The sequence below is a fragment of the Nesoenas mayeri genome (assembly GCF_963082525.1).
Source record: "Nesoenas mayeri genome assembly, chromosome: 18".
Classification (NCBI taxonomy): domain Eukaryota; kingdom Metazoa; phylum Chordata; class Aves; order Columbiformes; family Columbidae; genus Nesoenas; species Nesoenas mayeri.
In genome coordinates, this window is record NC_137566.1 from 12,232,606 (window position 1) to 12,253,588 (window position 20,983).

Below are 20,983 nucleotides of genomic sequence, written 5' to 3' on the forward strand. Positions count from 1 at the left end.
CGCCGCGCTCGCCGTGTCCCTGCCAGCCACACTGCGCCTCTTCTTGCATGATTTTTATTCTGGTTTAGTTCTGCTGGCTTTAAATGGAGTTGCTTATAAACTGTTGTGGAATAAATGGGTAATGGGAATTAATTTGATCACCTGGACGTGTTACTTTGTTGGCTTATCTTTTATTCTGCATTGTGCGCTTTGGGCAAGGGAGGAAGAGTTCTGACGTGAAAATCTGTTCTGAGGGGCCGTTACTGCTTAAATAGCTAAAATTTAACTGTACTTTAAACAAAAACCCTAACACCTCCCACTAACTCCCCAAAGCACGATACAACTTGTGTGTTGCTGTCTTTTTTCACAGAACTTTTCACAGGTTAGAGTTTTCATGGTTTTTGCTTTGTTTTAATTTTTTTGGCATTGGGTTTTTTTTCACCAAAATCTTCAGTTGCAGCAATTTTTGTAGAAGGAAAACCAGGTCCTGTACATGCAAGTTTTATAATCATTTTCTGTGGTTTCTTGCATAAGAACATTCTGCAGGCTTGGCTTTGGTGGCTGAGCAGCTCCCTTTACGCACAAGCGCTGCTCTAGTGTGTGCGAAGGTATGGAATGGGGTACGTGTTGCAGCAGAGGGAGCAGTTTAAAGGAGTGGACCAAATTGTGTGTGGGAGCTGCATGGAGGGTCAAACAGAGGTCTGTTTCTATAAAGTATGTAGGTTAGTTGCCAACACAAATATTACCTAGCAGTTTACATGTGCTGAGAGAGTGCACTGCAGGCCTGCGAGAGGAGCAGGATAGAATAACCATTGCTCTGGTTCCCTGAGGATGTCAGGCAAGAAAGGAAGTGTGCGATGCCAAAAAGCCTAGATGGAGCAGCAGGTTTAGAGGACTTGTCATCTGAAGTATTTTTAATTATTGCTATTATTATAATGGAACACAGACTAACGGCTGATTTTTTTTTTAAATGTAATTAAAGCAGAAGTCAGCAGAGGGATTTCTGTGCTGCGTGGCGGAGGAACGGTCCAGCAGCAGTTCCGACCAGGCGGGTGGATTCCCAGTGTGATGCTCTCGGTGCAGTTCCTGAGCTTGCTGGCAGCTTGCTGCCAACCACCGCTTCGGGGGGAGAACCGAGCTGATCAAAAAGCTTTCCATAGCTCGTACTGCTGCTCTTTTTTCAGAGTAAGGTTCCAGTTGGACACCAGCCATTGGTACCTTGGCGGGGAACACTAACGAGATGCAGAGTGTGATGAGAACTGCCCTTGTGATGGGACACTGGCCTGAACTGCCATTTGGGCCATCTAGTAGATAATGGGACTTGCTAGAAAGAGGTCTCTCCATCACATTAACATCAGGCTACATTGTATAGCAACCATTCAGTTTTGAATTAGTGAGTGTACATTGAAGAGTTAAAACATCGGTTGTTTTTTGAGCAAAGAAAGAAAAAAAAAATCTCTTGTAACTCGGATGCTTTTCAGGAACTTGGCCGCTGTGGATACGAGAGGCATGTGCTTTTCCGCCCTGCTTTAGGTGATGGGTTAGTTCAAGGGGGCCCAGATTTGGCTCAGTCAACACTTGTGTTGGCATCTTGCCATGGAGTGTGCATAAAATGGAGCTGACTGCAATTCCCTCCTCACTCTAACATGGAGGGGCAGCCCGGGAGACCTGCGGCCCCCGGATGCCGTGCTGGAGGTTGACTTGCCTGTGAGAGCCACGCTGGGATGTGCGATCCCTGCAGCATGAACTCGAAAGCAACGATCAGGTCATAGTATAAGTCCCTGGGTTGTATTTTGGTGTCCTGTCATAATTAGTGTATTTCAGCTCTTGTTGTGCCTGTGCTCTCAAAATCTTTCTCCCTTCTCACAGCGGCTTATGTGCTTTTCCAGATATGAGGTTCATATCTCATTTGCAGACTCTTCCTATGATTTTTGTGGCTTATGTGCATTGCCACAAAATCAAGATAAAACACAACTGGCATTTTAGCTGCTCCAAGAACATTGTGTGTAAATAAACCACTAAATAGTTTAGCTTGTGAAATGTAAATACACACAGCTCAGCCCTCCGCAGCTGATGGTGTTTTTCTATCTCCCTTCTTCCCCTCCCACCCCTGCCAAGAGTAGGCTAGCCTGATGTTCTTTTTGCTATTGCTCTCTCACACAATGCAAATGACTACCAAGTACCATGTAGGTGGAATGCAGGCACCACTACAGATTCATGATTTGAAATTGGATAAAAGGAAACACTTGCATCCTCTTCTACCTTGCTTCTGAACCATCTCCTAGGGATTCCTGGGCTCTGCTGACCCAGAAACTCTGACTTGGAGCTTGAGCTCATTTTTAGTAGCAAGCCAGTTAAGTCAGTGGAAGAGCAGAGGCCCAACTGTGATGACATTTTTAGCCTTTGCCTTTTTTTTCCACCCTGTACACAGGAGGTCACGAACTGCAGCGAAAGAGGAATCACAGAGGGCGCAGAGTGGACAAATGTGGAACAAATTGCCAGTGGCAGAAACATAAAGAAGAGAAGCAAAAGTTTTGTGTTATGTAGGCAATTGCAAAAGGCCACGTGCATCCCATGGTGACATCAAGTCTCTTATATTGGTCTGTGCCTATAGTGAATTCAGAAGAGTGCTGGTAAGGTGTGGCTTCTATGATCTGAATGTGGAAGGCAGGAGGGATGATGCTCTGTTTCCATGGGGTGATGGTCATAAGCAGCTCTGCATTTTTCTTGGAGAAAAGATGCCAAAGCTGCAGTTCTGGATACTTCTTACTTCTAATACTACTTCTTCAAGTTAGCTGCAAAGTTAGTATTTTTTTAGTAGGAAAAATACTTCCTTGGTGAATTCCCAGTTGGAGTAGAACTAGTTGCACTTGCAGGTGACTTGCAGTCAGCAGCACTGTCATTTGTTTACAAGAAGTTCTTCACCCTCCTAGTTCATGTGGCATTTCTCCTTAGTACCCTTTCGAAATAAGCAAGCATCTAGGCAGAGAGAACGTGATTTGACCAGCATTATCAGCTAAATAAACTAGCTGCATGTTTCTCTTTCTTAAGTGACATTGTGAGTTGGTTTTTATTGTGATGTCCAAACACAAAATGTCTCTGAAGCCTGGGCTCTGCCCAAGCAGCTCTCATTGTGCATTCTGTGTGCGTCTTGCTACAGCAGTGGGCTCAGCGGGTGCAGAACGGGCTGGGTGTGCTGACATGGTACTGGACCCAGCTGCTGCTGCCCCGGCTGCGGCCCCTGCCCGGCCGGGTGGGCTCATCCTGCCGTGTCCCAGCCCACGGCTGTGCCAGGAGCTGCTGCCGCTGCAGTGCAGACATGCCCTGACGTGAACAATGGCTGGGGATGAGAAATGGGCTGGATTTGGTTCCAACTGGTACTAAAAACCTGAAATAAAATACAGATTCTCATTCTAATTTTAGCCAAGAAGCTTCACTGGGTGACATTGATCAGTTCTCTGCATTGTAGTAAATCTGTTCCTGTGCATATCTTTGGAGGGCTGGAATGCCATCGACATCAGTATTTATAAGGTCCATGAAGTCACCTGTTAAATGACACAACAAGTGACATGTTCTGATTTTTGGAAGAGTCGCTTCTGAAAGGTGCGCTTGTACTTAGACTTACAAAATCATACCATTTTCTCCTGAATGTGATAGTTTAAAGTATAAATGCCTAAAGATGTAAGACTAAATTCTTCTGGTTTTGAAGTAAGACAGACAGGTTGTATATAATATATGTGAAGTTTCTGTAGTCCAGACTGCTTGTGTTCACTACTACGGGCTCTGGTTTCCTTGGTAAAATACCAGACAGAATAAATGTGCTGCCAAAGCCTTTGTAATGAGATTGTTTGCCTCTAGTAGTACAAGATGAGAGTTTTAAGGGTAATGCTGACGCTCTAGTGAGAAGAGTTGTTCTGTCAATGATGGTTTAAGTGAGGTAGATAAAGCACTGCCAGTAGGTACTCACAGCTTTTATCCTCTAAATACTCAAGTGATGGGGCTGTCCAGGTGACTCTGGATGCAGGACACAACCAGCAGAGGCTGTACAACAGACGGGTTGTACAAATGCTCTGTCAGGAGATCAGTCCTGTGTCCAGCCAGCTCTGTGGCTCTAGGAACCTGCCCTGCCTGCACCTGGCCTCGCTCAGCTTCGCCTACACGCTGGCAGTGTGCCGGGCCGCTCACCGTGCTTGCTGGGGAGGGAGGTTTCATTTCCTGGTGAGTGTCAGGTGTGAAGTTATGACCACCCTCTTCTACCAGGCAGCGGAATGGCAGGTTACAGTGATCCTGGCTAAGGCGTCGTGCACCTAATACGGTAATTTAACATATCTACACTTGACTTTCATTATCAGCATCATTTCCTCAAACCAGAGTGTTCTCCCATGGTTCACAGAGCCCGCCTGGCTCTCCAGGCCCGAGTGTGAGCACAGGGCTGGTAAGGAGTGCATGCCATGGACTTCCGTGCTCTCTTTCCCATCCAGCTGAGCCTGGAAAACCTTAGATGAGAGACAACAAACAACAGGGAAGTGGAAATGTGAGTTATGTGACACATCACTTGAAAAATCCTGGCTGGCATTGTGAAACTTTCATCTGCTTCCTGCACCCATCCCCCCTGAGATTCTCCTCTACCCTGCGTGCTGCAATGGGGTGAATTTCTAAAATCTGTTGATGTGTTGTACCAAGCAAACCTGGAATTGTGTGTTCTGAGAGCGTGGTGAGAACCTGGCACACGAAGCGCAGTGCTTGGCTAGCACAATTCTTCTGCCTTGTTTGGCCTGAGGAGTTGGCAAAATCTTTGAGAGAATAATAAGTTCTGCTGCAAGTCACCATTTTCTGACTTATTTTAATAGTCTTTTAAACCAATGTTTCAGTGTCTCCTTTACCAGATTCTGGAGATAATTTTTTTTAAGATGCTACTTAAAAATTGTCATTCAAAACAGCCCAACACTTTTGCATGAAAGAAAGCAAAAAATGACAAATACAAAACCGAAAAATGAAGTAGGTGATATTTCTGGTACAGCTGGGCTGTCAAAACGGAGAGAACTGTCTGTTTGCAGGAGAGGAGCACAGATCTGTGGGTTACTTCTGCTACCGAAGAGAAGGGGAGGTCCACACTCTGGATGTACTACTGGTTGCATTTTATTTCTGTTTTTCCTGTGGAGCTCAGCAGTCCCTGAGGAAAGGACAATGTCAGTAGCTATATTCCTCTCTCTGCTGTGCCCACTTGCTGTTTCTAATAATAATTCTTTCTCCTGTCTGTAACGCTGCTGCATTACAACAGTGTTTAGCGCAGGGAAGAGCTCCTCCTCTCCTGAGCTGCTCGTGATAGTAGTTCTTGCTTTGTACACCACCCAGTATCACCCCCTCCGAAGCATGAGAAGCCAAAACAAGTGCATGAGAGAACTGATTTTATTTTCCTTCTCTGTCAGCTGGAACAGCCAGCCTCACCTGTCATTTAATGGCTCCTATTGGCCTTTTGCTTTCCATCTTTCCTTCATATTCAGACATGTGCTGTGTCCGTGTGAAACCAGGGTTTAAATTGCAGCAGCGCCTGTCTCATGTCTGTAACCAAAATGCTGCTTTGAATTTGAGATCTGTAGAAGAGTTACCTTCTGGCTGCTTTTCTAAAGATATCTCACAGAGGGAAGTGGTCGTGCTTAGTACTACTCCACTCAGTTCATCACTGCTTTTCTTTCTTGGCTGAACCCCTTATTCCTTTTCCTGATTATTTTTTCATAGAAGGAAGACTGTGTGCCAGTGATGTGATTCAATCTGAGTATCTTTGTAATATATTTTCTATATGGTGTTATTTTATAATAATCATGAAGATAGAGTTGACCTGTAGTGAGTAAGGAACCAGTCCATTCTGAGCAGGATTCGTGCTTACTGTTGAAGTGTCAGGATTTTCAATAGGACTTTCCACTGCACCATGTACACATGTAGATGCACTGGATCATTTTAAAGTCCTGCTTTCTGAGTGCTGTATGTGGCAGAGCCAGAACCTGCTTTTAATTATCCTGCAAGAGGCTGAAACCTGATCTGCTCCGTGTCCACCGTCCCAGGTTGATGCTGTGGGGCAGCGCGGCTCTGCTGGCTGGGGCTGTGCGGCCCACGGCAGCTGTGCTGCATCTTCAGGTCATTACAGACATACTGTTTCGTTGTGTGTGGATGGCTGAGGTTTCATGTCTTTGTACTTTTAACTCTGATTTGGATGTTTATGTACTAATGGATGTCCTAATGTACTATGTTCTAACTTTCCACAAACTAGCATTGTGCTAAATATTTAGGAATTGGCTGGGCTTGCAGTAGACTTTCAAAGTACATCTTAATTGCCTATAACCTGAAAGTTGGCCAATAATAGTGGTGCTTGGGGTAGCTGGGCAGTATAACTTATGGGTAGCATAAAAGAAAATTGACTTTGCCATTAAATTAAAGGAATGATGTGCAGACTGTATGAAACATACTTTGCAATTGAAGCAAATGCCTCAATTTTTGCCAATGTGTCTGAAGCTGCTGTCGCGTGCCTGGTCCAGCTCGGTGGAGCGCTGCCGATCCCACCGGCCTCGCCGCGGGACTCGGGTCACCCTCGCTGCGGAGCACACGGGACCTGGGTGTCGTCCCTCGCGCTGACAGCCCTGACTCGCCTCCCGGCTACTTCTGACATCGTGTGTGAGCTCCCGCTGCTCGCTCCGATTTCATACGTTGGTGCTTTAAGTACTCGGTGTTGTGTGTGTCGTGCTGTGTGAATGTAAATGTTGAGAGATTTCAAACACAGGCTGGTGCTTTGCCAGATTCGCGTCCTGCTTGCTGGGCTCATACCAACAGCTTGCGACATCTGGTTGGTATGTTTGAAACTCTCTTACGCTGTCGGGCACCCATGTTGCAGTTACCTGACAATAAGTAGATACTTCCTACCTTTTTCTGGAGCTGTTCAACAAGTGGTTTGTGCAGTGCACCCTGTGTCCTTGCACCAGTGCTCTCGTGCACTGTCACTGGGTGTGTAAAAGACCAGTGGATGTGTGTGCTGCATCCTGGCTAAACTGGGATGTCATGGAAGTGCTGGGATGACAGGGTATGCTCACTAACTTAGCCCCAAAAGATGGCACGAAGTGTTTGCTCAGGGAAGTGTTTCTAAAGTCTGTTTGGATATTGTGAAGGTTTTCGTGACAGTTGATGAAGGACACCTCAGAATATTTACCAATGACCGAAGGACTTAGCTTTGCCGTTTCTTGGCTTAAACTGGGACTTGTAGGTAATTATTGATACAAATAGCATCCAAACAGAGATTCTGCACAAATGGAAACTTGTTGCTTAATAAAGTGCTTACCACAACCAATAGAGAAGTTGCTGAAAGTCCAAGCTCTGCATTTGCCCAGTTGGAGGTGTGTTTATCTTGCGTTGAAGTGATGAGAGACGCAGCGGAGCCCAAGACCTGGCAGCGTGTTCAGAGGAGCGTGTGGTGTTGCTGCTGCTGAGGAATCTGTAGCTCACCTTTGGATGATCAAAAGCATAATTTTACATCTATGATGTATCAAGCAAGATTTTAAAAGCTGCTCTGCCTTCAGAGGTTTTCATATTCCTTTACTTAATCAATACTAGGATTAAATATGTTATATCTTAGTTTTCTGTTCAGGTGACTACTGTACAATATGACATTTTGCTCATACAATCAGTAAAAATAGATCTGCAGGTATAATTTTGGGCAGTGCAAGCCATGGAATTAAACAGGCATGGGCAATAGAGAGGAAGCAGGATGTTGTTTAGCATTCTGTCCAAAATTGCTGTGTTTTAGCAATAGCAACTAGTGAGCTACTGTTTTCAGCAGTTCCAGAAGAGAACGAAATGTAACCAGACGTGAGGCAAGTCTCTCTAAATACAGCCACAGGATAAACACCTCTGCAAAAAGGCAAATTTAGACAGGATTTCTTTGTCCAAGTATGAAACCCAAGTACTGTTTGTGTTACAGTCCTTTTGTTGGCAGTTCTGTGTTTGTGAATACAGTCCTCAGAAGTTTTTTAATTTTATGACTGTTGTACTACTTTTATTTTAAATTTTTGTCTGTTAACTGGTGCATTGTGCAATAATTAGTCCCATGCTTTGATTCTCAGCTGTTACTTTTAATGAGTCTCGAGAAGAGTAACCTGTGGGAGAACTGCATGCTCTTTGTCGCCATCCCCATGGAGCTGTACATGCATCTAATCTGGATGAGTTCATAGCAGCCCTCAATTTTTGAGTAATATGGCTATTTTCTTCTTCATAGGACTGAGTTTACCCTAAAAGAAATCATGTCATCAGGAGGAGCTGAAGATGATATTCCTCAAGCAGAGAGGAAAACAGTGACAGACTTTTGCTACTTATTGGATAAATCTAAACAGCTATTCAATGGCTTAAGGTTAGTGCATTTTTGACAGTATTCCTTCAGAAAAGCATTGGAACATACGCTTTAGTGAGTGATGCTGAAGTCAGTTGTACAATGAATATTTTTAACTCAAACTCAGTAAGTTTGTTTAGGAGAGAACAATATATGGGTAGTTTTGGACCACATAAGTATATCTGTAGGAGGAGAGGTTCATGCATTTCTTCTGAGGCAGCAGGGAAGGAAATGTGAAGAAGGTGAGCTGAATGTCTCAGTCATGGCAGTTGACAGTAAACTAGAAGTTGGAAATTCAGTGAAACTTATAGAATTCCTATCAAAATGTTGTGTATGAAGTGCACAATCACGAGCCAGGTGTGGCTGTGGACAGTCAGCAGTGTGCAAAAAACCCCAGTGATATAGGCATCCTGTTTGTATAAATATATGCCGAGTTAAAGATTATGTATTCAAGAGCTGCCTTATTTTGGAGCTTTGCTGTAGAGTCTCTTAATGGACATGGTTTTTAGCTCATATCTTGTTGGCAGTTCAGCCTCTTACTGGTCTCTGAGTAATACTGTATGTTTGGGCCCATATAGCTTGCTGTTATTCAAACACAGATGGTTAGCAAAGATGTTTTTAATTCCTTCCCCCCCACCCCTCACTATAGATAATCCTTTCATGTGCTTTAGAAGTTGATTACCAGATCCAAAACAAACAGTTTGTGCTCCAAAATCAGAATGGTAAATGGACAGCAGAGACAGGGAGTTTCTGATAATACATTCAGCACCTCCTGAAACAGCCAAAACCAAAAGGACTGAGATCTTGAGGCCAGGATTTCCAGGACCTTTTATGTCATTACATTGGCTTGCTTGAAGCTGGCCTGAGTCACTGCAGAGCACAGATTCGTACAGTCCATGTGTGGATCGTGACACTCAAGTTAGATCACAGAGGTGACAGTGCTGCAGCCATTCTGGCTTTTCCTCCGGGCATGGGGGGAGTTAGTGTTTGTATCAGATTTCCAGATCAGAGATGTAGTTTCCATGTGTATCCATGGTACTTTGCCAAAAAGAAACCTCCTTATCAGCTAGAAGAAAATAGAAAATACTTTTGAATGAAATTTGAGCAATAAAAATAGAGAGACAGGCTTCAGCAGCTGGCTCTGCTGTGTGAAAATAAGAACATACCCGGGCAGCAGCCCGCCTGTGTCCTGGCACGACTAATGTAGTTGCTTCTTCCTCTGAACTTGACGACCATTTCACCTGTAATGCCTGTGATTCCTGTGGGCATAATGACTGGATAAAGCAGCATTATAATTTTCAGATATCTCCTGTGTTAGTGCGTGTTCTCTTCTGGGTAGTTCACCTGGAAATGACTTGGCAAATATCCTAATTCTTAGCCCAGTTGCTTGCTTTGCCCTTTAGCGTAATAAATGCATTAGATTTATGCCTGCCGTCTTCTGTTTTGAGGATGACAGTGGCCTTTGCTGTTGTGTTTTATGCCATTCTCTTTTCCCGCCCATGTTTCATGGAAAAGGAGTGATGGGGAGGGACAGGAGAGCAATGATTTCCTTCCTGAAACCTCCTCTGGGCACTTCAGCTCCAGGGACTGAGCCTATAGCTGTGTTGGCAGCTGCTGAGCTGCTGCTGCTGCCAAAGCGCAGGGCTCAGCCTGCCACGTCTTTGTTTCAGTAGCGTTTCCTTCCTCTCTTCCCAGTACGGATGCCAAATACAGCATTTGAGGAAAACATATGATGATCTGCCAAGGTGGCTGCTCCAAAGTATACTTGATGCTTGCACTGCCAGTGATACCATCCTTTGGTGGCGGTGCCTGCTGGAATAGCTTCGAGGGGAGATTGTCTTTCTGGTGTCTGTACTCTCTTTTTGAACACCCTGAGCTATAAGTTGGAAACAACAAGTATGTTCCGATTGCTCTCTTCCCTCCTTTCCCCACTCACCTTTTTCTTGGAATAAGGCTGGGAAGAGAAAGCATGTATGGGGAAGCTACAGCACAACACCACTATCCCACTGCTGCTTAGGTTCTGGGAACAGCAGCCTGTAATTACCATGAGCCTATGGACATAAAAGGAAATTGTCTTTTTATCATCTGTCAAAATTGTGGATGTATTTAAAGCTCTGAATGCTAAACTTGCAGTTATTGTAACCTTTCTTGTTGAAGTGTACTGCTCAGGGTCTAGGACTTGCTCAACATCTGCAAGTCTCTGGAAGTTGTCCCCGTGTGACAACTTCCATGCGGTGCTGACCAAACAAACCTCAGCACCTTTCCTTGGTTTCCAGCCAGTACTATCTGGCTTCTGCCAACAGCATGGCTGGAAGGAGCTTCTGATGGAAAACGAATTATGAGCACATAAACGGTGCTGGTTTTTGCTGAGACTGGATGGCAAGATTGGATACAATTCTAGACCGTCTCTGGAATTTGTTCACCAGCCACCCTAGTGTGGCAAGTGAGCCAGTCTTCTGTGCCCCGCGGGCGAAACCCGTCCTTATGAAACATCTGAGCTTGTGTCTTTGTGTCCAGCTTAGAATGTTTTAAAAGCCAAGAAAGTGGAAGCAGTTTCCACTTGTTGGAGGCCATTGTAATGAAGTAGGTAATGGTCTTCATGTCCGGATAGAACTGTCCTAAATCAAAGCATCTCCATTCCCTCCTCTGTGTCTGGGTTCCTTCTTGCTGCCGCTCCTGGCGTGGAGCTGGTGGTGCAGAGCAGCAGGAGCTGCCCCGCCTACGCGGTACCGCGGCCTCAGCCACGCACACCCCACACCTGGAGGCTGCTGCTGGTTTCTCTCCATACTGCTCTTGTATCCTTCTGCAGATCTGGAAGCAGCAGCATGTCTTGCTAAAACGTAGGTCTTTCGCTCTCAAGTTGGGTGTGTAATTGCTTATAGATCATATATTCCTTTTCTTCTGCAGCGGGAGGAGCTGTATTAATAATCCTGTCTGCAATCGACTGAGACTTTAGTATTCTTTTGGGCTATTTCTCACCAAATAATGCAGATCCTCTGGTTGAATTAAAAAAAAACTGCATTAAATGTCCTCTTTTGTGTTTTCACACAGCAAAATTTCTTCATACGTGGGAGCAGCATGCACGATGTTCAGAACACAAAACAGTAAACGCATGGCAGCTCTTGTCTGCAAAAATCTGTGGTGAAACCACAGTAATGTATTGTCATAAATGAAATTTTATTACAGCCATGTCAGAATACTATCAAAAGAACAAGTTCTGCTGTCTGTTTCCATGGAGATCTTTCCCGTTCCCTGGGGAGCTGAGGAATCGAGGGTATTGTGCAGCTATGCCAGCTGCAATTAGGCGAGCAGGCTGCTGGAGATATAAACGTGTGGACACCCAGCAGCGACTGTGGGCAACAACGGCCAAACACGAGTGCGCGGCGCTAACGGAGGCTTTTTAAAATGCCACTAATTTTCATATATTTTAAACTAATGAAGTGCAGCAAGCTGAACTGTAGGCTTTACAAGAATGCTTACGCTCCTACACAGGAAGGTACAGAATTGAGGGGGACAAGGGTGAGCAAGGGCAGGTGGCTTACTTAGCTTAGCTCACTGATGAGGAATACACGCATAAGCATCACCAGCAAATAGTTACCTGCTTATTTCTTCATTTGTGCACATACCTACTTACCAGTGCTCGAGAGAAGGGTATTTTCTTGTCTCCTTATGTTAGATCATTGCTCCAGTGTCCTGAGCAACTTGGCCTGGAGAGCCCAATTCACTACTGTAGGTTTCTTTGAGCCAACTTGCTAATTTAGTCATTCTTTACGTTAGTGCCAGGGAACTCAGGTGGTTGGTTGTTGTTTTTTTTAATGAGCAATTTTAGTGTTGATTTGTATTCACTTCTTTTAAACATTGAAACTTGTGGATGTGCTTATTAAATTTAACACTTTCTCAAATATATGCATATAGAGTCTTTTCTTGTATATATGTTAAATGGCTATACTGTCTGGTTTGTGGCATGTTTTTAGGGATGCTGTGGTCAGATCTTCATGTAGGTGCTTCCTGCAAGCTAATCGGGATTTTCTTGCAGGTTCCAGTGACAACAGTTTTTGAGAAACTACAGGAATGATAATTCTTGTAGTTCTGGGTGCAGGCAGAGCCGTAAAGCGTTTCAAGTGGATTCTGAACAAAGCCATCCTGACATTGACACAAACTCTGTGTTTGTCTCTTGTCTGTTGCAGGGATTTACCTCAGTATGGCCAAAAGCAGTGGCAATCCTATTTTGGGCGAACATTTGACGTTTACACCAAACTCTGGAAGTTTCAACAGCAGCATCGGTAAGGGAATGTTGTAGGCAGATGTGTCTGTGGATTTAAGTGCAGCTTTAATCTCTGGCACGTCTGGGGGCCGCAGTTAGGATTGAGATTTCGCTATTATTCAAGCCTGAAGGGGGGAAATAGTCACTTCCTGCCGTGCTCACATTCTAATAAATTAAAATGTTGCAGAGTTTTCAGTGTGACTTATTCAGCAAAACCTTTTGCTCTATTTAAATGCCTGTTGCTGTAATACATTACCCAGGAGAAGCGGGGCTGATGGCTTCTGCAGCGCAGAGCCCATCTGGAGTGGTGTGAAGCGTCTTGCTGCAGCGTGGGCTCTGATCCTTCACACCTTACGTTGGCTGTGGAGTCTGAGTGTTCTCCTGGGAAGCTGCGGCCTTTTGTTGTGTGCATTTTGTGCAACACACTTAGGTCTAGTTTATGCAAGATAGATGGTGCTTGTTCTGGGGTGCGTAGGCAGCGCTGCTGGCTCTGCGAGGGGCTGCTGCTGGGAATGCCGGGCCAGAAATGAAAGCTGAATCTGGCCCCGGAATGGCTCTTTGTCTTGTCTGCTGTGATGTTCTGAGAAATTCTGGAATGCCTTTTAATCTTTCTTTTCTCTCTTGCGAAATAGACAAGTGTTGGACAATCGGTATGGGTTGAAGCGGTGGCAAATTGGGGAAATTGCTTCCAAGATTGGGCAGCTCTATTACCATTATTAGTAAGTAAGCACAGAAAAGGATTCCGTGGGGGAATGCAGTGTTAGTGGCTGCTCCATGCCAAACATCTGCATACTCAGTCAGGAGAAATGAATCGTGATGCCTGTTTCTGGATGAGAAGGCCCCGAGGACGGCACGGGGGTGCTGCAGAGAGCAGCACCTGTGAGCCCGATACCACAGCGCTGGTCAGGCTGCTGCTGTCTGAGGATTTACCTCCTGTCTCAAAGTGTCTCTAAGTCTTCCGTGTGTGCTGCACTTGACAATTGTGCAAAAGTGTGATTTACAAGTTTGGAAGCTTAACATTAGTTTAAAATTTGCAAATAACCTGTCACCTGTACATATGGGTACAAGATGGGGCAGATTTGGTTGTCTGAAGTTGAATTCAAGCCCTGAAATATGTCTTCCCAGCAGGCACAAAGAATGAGTCTGTCTTTCCTAGGATGTTACTTGAGGGAGTTTTGCCGTGGATGCACAAGATGGCTGAGGGGGCAGGAAGGAGGGTTTGGCACGGATTCCCATCTGAAGCCCTGAGCTAATCTGATTCTTCCTCTGCAGCTTGCGCACTTCAGAAACCAGCTATCTCAACGAGGCTTTCTCCTTCTACTCAGCAATTAGGCAGAGGTCGTACTACTCCCAGGTCAACAAAGAAGACAGGTATGTCTGAATGCACACCCTTGTTCTTTGAAGACCAGAGTGTGTGTGAACACAGCAAATCTATAAGCTGTAGGAGATAACTGGGGTAGAATCAGTGTTGTTGAAGGAAATCTCTTTTAATCCTTCTGCCATGATTAAAAATCTCAGTGTTATAAACAAAAGCTTTGCTGTATGACTTGAGGAATATTTTATCTGGCCCTGGCTAGAGAGCTATTAGCCCTCAAGTTCAGTCGCTTTGAGTCCTGAGCAGTGTCAGTGCTGGAAGGTGGGTCAGTTGGGCTGGAGCAGAGAAACCTGTTTGATTCTAGTCAGGCTTTGCAGGGGAACATCCGTCAGCACTGCAGTACAGCAGCCCCGTGTCACTGACTGGACAAGGTCCAAGAGCTCCAGGAGGCCTAACATCTTCCTTTCAGACACTATTCTGAGAAAGGTACACTCAGAACAGGGCTGTGTTGTGCAGGGCAGAAAATGTGCTGCCTGCCAAGAACATAGATATAAATAAGAGTAGGTAGAGAACTCGGTTCTGGATCCTGATCTTATATTCTGGCCAGTAAATCTGGTTTCCCTCATTAAAGTGTGATTCTGTGGTTCTAAAGAAGAAATGATCTGAAGTCGCCATCCAGATAAATGCAGGTTAGTTAGGGAGTTTCCTACCAAGCCTCTCTGGACTCAAACAAATTGCACATCTCTAGTCTTGCTGATGTCTCAATGCAGCTGTGTGCCACAAAAGGTGAAGATTTCTCTGCTCCCTTCTGATATCTATTGATCCGATCATCTTCTCAAAAATCTCTCCATTTCAGCCTGAGGGCTCGAGCCATTTCGGACAAGGTTGTTCTATTTTCATCTCGAATTTGACTGTGGTTTTTGTTGTTGTGTTTAGGCCTGAGTTGGTGGTTAAGAAGCTGCGTTACTATGCAAGATTCATAGTGGTTTGTCTCTTGCTCAACAAGATGGATGTTGTAAAGGACCTTGTAAAGGTACATTAAACAAGGATAGAGGTGCTAAGGGGTGGGAGGTTGCTGTTTTTTCAGGGCTTTCTCCTAATAAAGGAAAACATAATATAGCCGATTTCAGTTGAAATATTATTCATTGGATCGATGACCTAATTAGATCCCCCTCAGCAAATGTTCATGACACACTGTTGCTTGGAAAGCCAGTGTCTCTTGTTTGATGTTGAGCCTATTTCTCTTCCCTTCCAAACTGCTGACCCATGTCTAGAACACATCCTGAATACATTCTGCACCTTCTAGAGATCCATCAAAATTGAACCTTGCTACATGACGTAGATATTACTACAAAATTGGACCCTTCCAACAACCTTGCTGTAAGCAGCTTCTGCAACTGACAGTTTGTGTAGGTCGCATTGCTGCCTTTGTGTCTAAGCTTACTTGAACTGCTGGCTTAGCCTAGCAGCAGCTAAAAAAGCCATACCATTCACTTCCTCAGTGGATTTAAACTTACTTGTAGGCTGAAATTTGAGTCCTTGGTATCCATAGCTTATGGTAATAACCACTGACGTAGCTGTATGTGAGTGGGATAGTTATACTTAACTCCAGCTATTCTTTGCATTTGGACCTACTTAAAAGATACACTGAATTTTGGCAGTGCAAAGTAACATTGGCATTCTGTCTGCTGAAAGAGCACGTTTTGGCTGGCATGTTAGTCATAAGCGCACTGCATATGTTCTCAAGTAATATTTTAAAAAATTATTATTCTTAAAGGCCAGCACAGCTAACCAAGTTGTGGAGCTACTGCCTGCCTGTTAAACTCTTGGTGTAAGAAGTGACTGTGTCTGTCGTTGAACTTTTTACATCAGGAGCTGTCAGATGAAATTGAGGACTACACACATCGGTTTAATACTGAAGATCAGGTGGAGTGGAACCTGGTTCTTCAGGAAGTGGCAGCATTTATCGAGGTGAGAATACCAGCCCCTTTTAGTACCATGTGCTTGCTTGCAGTCCCTAAGAGCTGTTGCTTTTCCAGGCAGTAAGGCATTACTCTGCAGCCCACACACAAAATATATGGATGGCAAATTAATTTAAAATATCTGCCTCAGTTAGGAAATGTTTAAGTGGCAAAACCTTTGGACTTCTCTCTGACTGCAAATCTGTACTTTTTCCTGAATTCCTGATTTATTCTGGTTGCTTTTTCTAGGCAGATCCTGTCATGGTTTTAAATGATGACAACACCATTGTAATAACCTCTAATAGGCTCTCTGAAACTGGAGCTCCGCTGCTGGAGCAGGGGATGATAGTGGGACAGCTTGCTCTTGCAGATGCGCTAATTATTGGGAACTGCAACAACCAGGTAAAACAAATGCCAGGGACTTGGGTTTGTATCTTTGGAGTTCAGAGTCCTTCCCTTTGTGACATCCCTTCTGATCGTACAGCAGGGGTTCCAATAGAGGCGAACAGGAAAATAGCTTTATTCTGATGTTTGCAGTGCCAGTAAGAATAAGAGGTTCTCAGAAATAAGAGTTAAGAATGAAATGTTAGATATCAGACCTATGGTACAGACCTCTTATTGCTTATAGTCATCATCTCAATTAAGTAGATACAATTGATTTTCATATAGTGGATTGTTGTTAACAACATTCCAGCTTGAGCGGCCTCTGGAATATGTCTAGAAAAAGCTTGAATGAAGCTTTCACGTGACATGCTCCAGCTTGTCGCAGCTTCAGTTGCAACAGGCAGGAGTTTTTGAAAGCCATTCAAGATCCTGGTTTTTAGATGATGATGTGAAGTTGTACAGACTTCATGACCTCTTTCTGAGCTCTTTTTTCAGGTAAGCAAGGGAGCTGCATCTAAACTACAGTTTGTTTATCTTTTTCAGGTTTTGTGTAAATACATAGTACATGGTGGTTTTACTGCTTGATTTGTAAACACCTCAGAAAAGTCTAATTTGTGAAGTAGGGGTCTGCACTGCAGTGAACTGGCTTGGTAGACCACTAATAAATAGACTTTGTCCTTTGTGAGCTCTTCTAAAAGTTATTGGCAGGTCTTTAGAGGTTCAGATCCCCGAGACACAGATAATGATCTGTCTGCTGTGCAGTTGAATCCGTTACCCAGATAATTCCAAAGAAATACTGTTTAATCTGTATCTGGCAGAATAAACTGTTTGACTCTTTTGCAGGTCAAGTTCAGTGAATTAACAATTGATATGTTCCGAATGCTACAAGCTCTTGAAAGGGAACCAATGAATTTAGCGTCACAAATGAACAAACCTGGAATGCAGGTAAGTTCCGTTTCAGTGACAAGCCTGGCAACAGATCTTAACTGGCTTTTGTTTGGTTTGTTTTAAAGGATGTCCTCGTTCAGTATTGTCACTGTGCAGAGCAGGTTAGTAAAGCTGGTGTAACCTTGCTAGAAGTTAGTGAAGAGTAGCTCAAACCTCTGGAGTTGGATCCAAGTAATGTTCTAGTTCAAACAGTGTGCATCTTGCTTTACCCTCTAGTAGGAAATGCAGCATGTAGAGATGATTTTGTGTGGGAAATACGTTGTGTTTTGTTTTTTCTCAACAGGAGTCCACGGAGAAACCAGCCAGGCGGGAAAACCCCCATAAATATCTACTTTATAAACCAACTTTTAGCCAGCTATATACATTTTTAGCAGCATCGTTTAAGGTTTGTGAAATTGGTGAATTTATTTGTAATAGAAAAATACTCAGAATGGTATGTGACGCTGAATAAAATGCGCTTGAGAGATAGTTGTGTATGATTTAATTTTATCTAGTAATTTTATTTGTACATGTGTAGTCACGCATATATACAGACATTTATATATACAGACATATATAAGTTTTCTAGATAAAGTTTATCTATCTCCTATATATTATATAGGAAATATTTCTGAGATAGGCTGTCTGGAGAACAGAAGAATCTTAAGAGTATTCTTCTGTCTCATGTTGTGCCAAACATAGCACAAAATCAGGGAATTGTGTCAAGAAGCTGTTGCTCTTCAGCACCGTGTGCCTGGGAGGTCTCCAGGTCTGTAGCCCATTGCAACTGTTTCTGTCCTGCACATGCTGCAGTTTTATCTTTTATTTCATTACCCGCTGTTCTCTTCCATGTAAACAATCTATACATTTGTAGACTTTTTTAAATACAGTTGCTATGCGTATTTTAATGTAATAAAGTTGCTGTGCTCATTATGCTTAATTATAACTGTACAAGTCAGCAACTTAGGATTTAGTGGTAAAAACAGAATATGAATCCTATAAAGAAATACATTTCAGTTTGTTTCAAGGAACAACTGTAAAGAAACAGCTGGTGAGCTGAAGTGCATCCGTATGACTCCGAACTTTGGGTGCTCGCGTGCTCAGCCTTTTGCAGAAATGAGAAGCATCTGTTCCCTCATGCAGGCAGTTCATTAGAAAGGTGGAAAATAAATTTCTTGTACAGGTCTGTACGGAAACCTTCATGCGTTGTGCTTGTCCAGCTGAGGTGGGTCAGAGGGAAGAAGCAGGTGTTGCAGACTCTGGGGTATTTGGAAACAAAGAACCTCCTGTTGGACCCTGAATTGTTTGGGAGTTCAGGTCTGCACGATCTTGGCAGCTTTTGGTTCCCATGTCTTGGAAGGCCTCAGATCTGGCAAGATAGTACAAGAGTCTGTGCGGAAGCAGATGCTTTTTTAGTGCTGCTTGAATCTCTAATGTCAGCCTAGAGGTCTGAGTGGAAAAAAGGTGCGAACGTTTCATCAGTTTATGTTTTTGTCTGCACACTCACCTGTTGAAGGGGTAGGGATGTACTTATACAAAGAACAGAGTGAAGGGAAGCCAGAAGGAGTAGCACAATCTTAAATAGCAATGTATTAATGAAGATGGTGATTGAATGTTAAAATCAACTTACACATTCCTTCCTTTGCCACTCTTCTCTATGTGAATTTCAGGAGCTGCCTGCGAACAGCGTGCTGCTGATTTACTTGTCTGCCACGGGCGTGTTTCCAACAGGTCGTTCGGATAGTGAAGGTACAATAAAGGAATGCTCCCTGTCATGAACAGGGCTTGAATTCTCTTTATGTTCCAGGACAATTGACCAAGAAAGATGTCACAAAGCTCCTTTGAAAAGACAAGTCAATTTTACTCTCATGTCTACTTAGTAAGATAACCTTTTTTTTCCACAAACAAGAGTTAATTCCCTGTGCTTTCATTAGTATGCATTAACCTGAGACCTTTGCAAAGGACATACCCAGTTTTTGATGCATCTGAAGCATTAAAAGCTTTGCCAGTTGTGAAGACCACATGGCTCAGTTGATGCCCCCATGCAGAGTTAATAAAATGGCCAAATGGCATTTTTGATTCTTTCCAGTCTCCAGCGCTATGAGAACGTGTGCTCAGGAGATGGATGGCAAAAGGGCTGAAGCGTCTGCAGGGACTATTCTATTTGCACGCGTGTTAACCTGACAATTCAAGCCCTTCTCATGATTTTTGACAATTCCTTTCACCTCATCCTCCTGTTCTCTGCACCCTAGCAGAATATTTGGATGCAGCTGCAATAAAAAGCCAAAAACTGGTTGGCTGAAGTAAATACAGCCCAAAGATCTGTTCATGTCATTTAAGGAAAAAAGAAAGTTTTTAACATCCTAAATATTGTACCCAGCTCATCAGTTTGAGACTTGCATTCCTTTATAAGACGCATGCCTTGTCCATCCCAATGCATGATGTACGGAGCTCTCAAAATGTTAAAGGAAAAAAAATCCCTGTCAGCTCTGCATTGTGGCAGTGATTTTTTTTTTTTAAACACTTTAACATTTTCCTTTTTGCTGCAACTTGGTGACAGGTTCTAACTAAACAGTGTTCCTTAACGCCTGTGTATTGTCCACTTCACTGCATGTGTTGTTCCAGTCTAACACTTGCTGTAGAGGCGTCCGGGCTCTGCCATTGGCGGAGCTGCCGACTCAGGCTTCAGTTTCCATTCAACAAATCCCATCACAACCGTGTTCTTTTAATAAGGTAGCGTAGTCTGCACAGACAAGAAAGTTCTACCTTATTAAAAGGGAGAGCAGCTGCAAGTTGCACTGTTTATTGCCTGTGAGCCATTTGTGTTTGACAGATCACGGGAAACGTTTGTAACAGTGCGAAATTAATGTATGTTCTGTTCCTAATCTTCTATTCCCAAAGCTTCCCTTAGAATTGAAAGGTGCCTTATGGATCCAAACCTGACAAAATTGCGTTTGGTGGCCAAATATGAGTCAACCAACTCTGCAAATGTATAACAGAATGAGGAAATCCTAATACTTTAGTTTGCTAGTGACATTTCATACCCATCTAACTGCAGATGATAGTAATATATCTATTCTAAGAGGCTACAGAGTTTTTGATTGATTTAGCCTTATTTTTTGATCAAATTCTGCACCTAGAATACACCAGCTCATATAGCAATTTTACAGAGGTATTGATTGTCCCATATGAAATGTGTGATGGGTTTTAATCTCTTTGCTGTGTAGAGTAACTTGAGTCAATATCTGGATCTTTTGCATTATGTTTGTGGGTAAATAGTTAATAAATAAAGTAGAAGTTATGAAGTTGCATTGCTTGCTTCTCTTTGGTAGATGCTGAAACTACTAAAAATGCATAAAATCAAATATCTAGTTAGTAAAGTCTCCACATTCCTTCATTCCCTCCTTAAAACTGTAGTTGTTCAGATTTGCTTCGTTTTCTGGTATTTGTGGTTGTTTCCTCCCTTTCATGTAATCATTAAATCCGTGACAGGTGAGTTGCCTCTGCTAATTGTCACGCTGCTTTTGCCACGTGTAGGTCCGTATGATTTTGGTGGTGTTCTGACAAACAGCAACCGCGACATCATAAACGGAGATGCTCTCCACAAGCGGAACCAGGCGTACAAGGAGATGCACTGGTAAGGGCACGAGAGAGAAAAACGCACCAAAGCCTCTGCAGTTCAAACTCTTCAGTGCAGGACATCAGGATGTAGATTGGCCTGAAGTTGAACAATTAGAGATGAATACGCAACTTTAAATGGTGATATAAACACTCAAAAAGTA

The 20,983-nt window shown here is 43.6% G+C and overlaps 1 protein-coding gene across 1 annotated transcript in view; it reads left to right on the forward strand.

The window, feature by feature from the left end:
* Positions 1-20,983, forward strand: part of SCAI (suppressor of cancer cell invasion) — a gene marked incomplete at its 5' end in the record, with an annotated part of 29,390 nt that overhangs the window by 2,158 nt on the left and 6,249 nt on the right. The window contains 11 exons of the mRNA XM_080355760.1: positions 8,240-8,371; positions 12,538-12,633; positions 13,247-13,333; positions 13,887-13,985; positions 14,866-14,962; positions 15,802-15,900; positions 16,140-16,292; positions 17,118-17,219; positions 17,506-17,607; positions 18,872-18,950; positions 20,739-20,838. Coding sequence (XP_080211886.1) covers positions 8,240-8,371; positions 12,538-12,633; positions 13,247-13,333; positions 13,887-13,985; positions 14,866-14,962; positions 15,802-15,900; positions 16,140-16,292; positions 17,118-17,219; positions 17,506-17,607; positions 18,872-18,950; positions 20,739-20,838 — 1,146 coding nt within the window. The remainder of the gene's footprint in view (positions 1-8,239; positions 8,372-12,537; positions 12,634-13,246; positions 13,334-13,886; positions 13,986-14,865; positions 14,963-15,801; positions 15,901-16,139; positions 16,293-17,117; positions 17,220-17,505; positions 17,608-18,871; positions 18,951-20,738; positions 20,839-20,983) is intronic.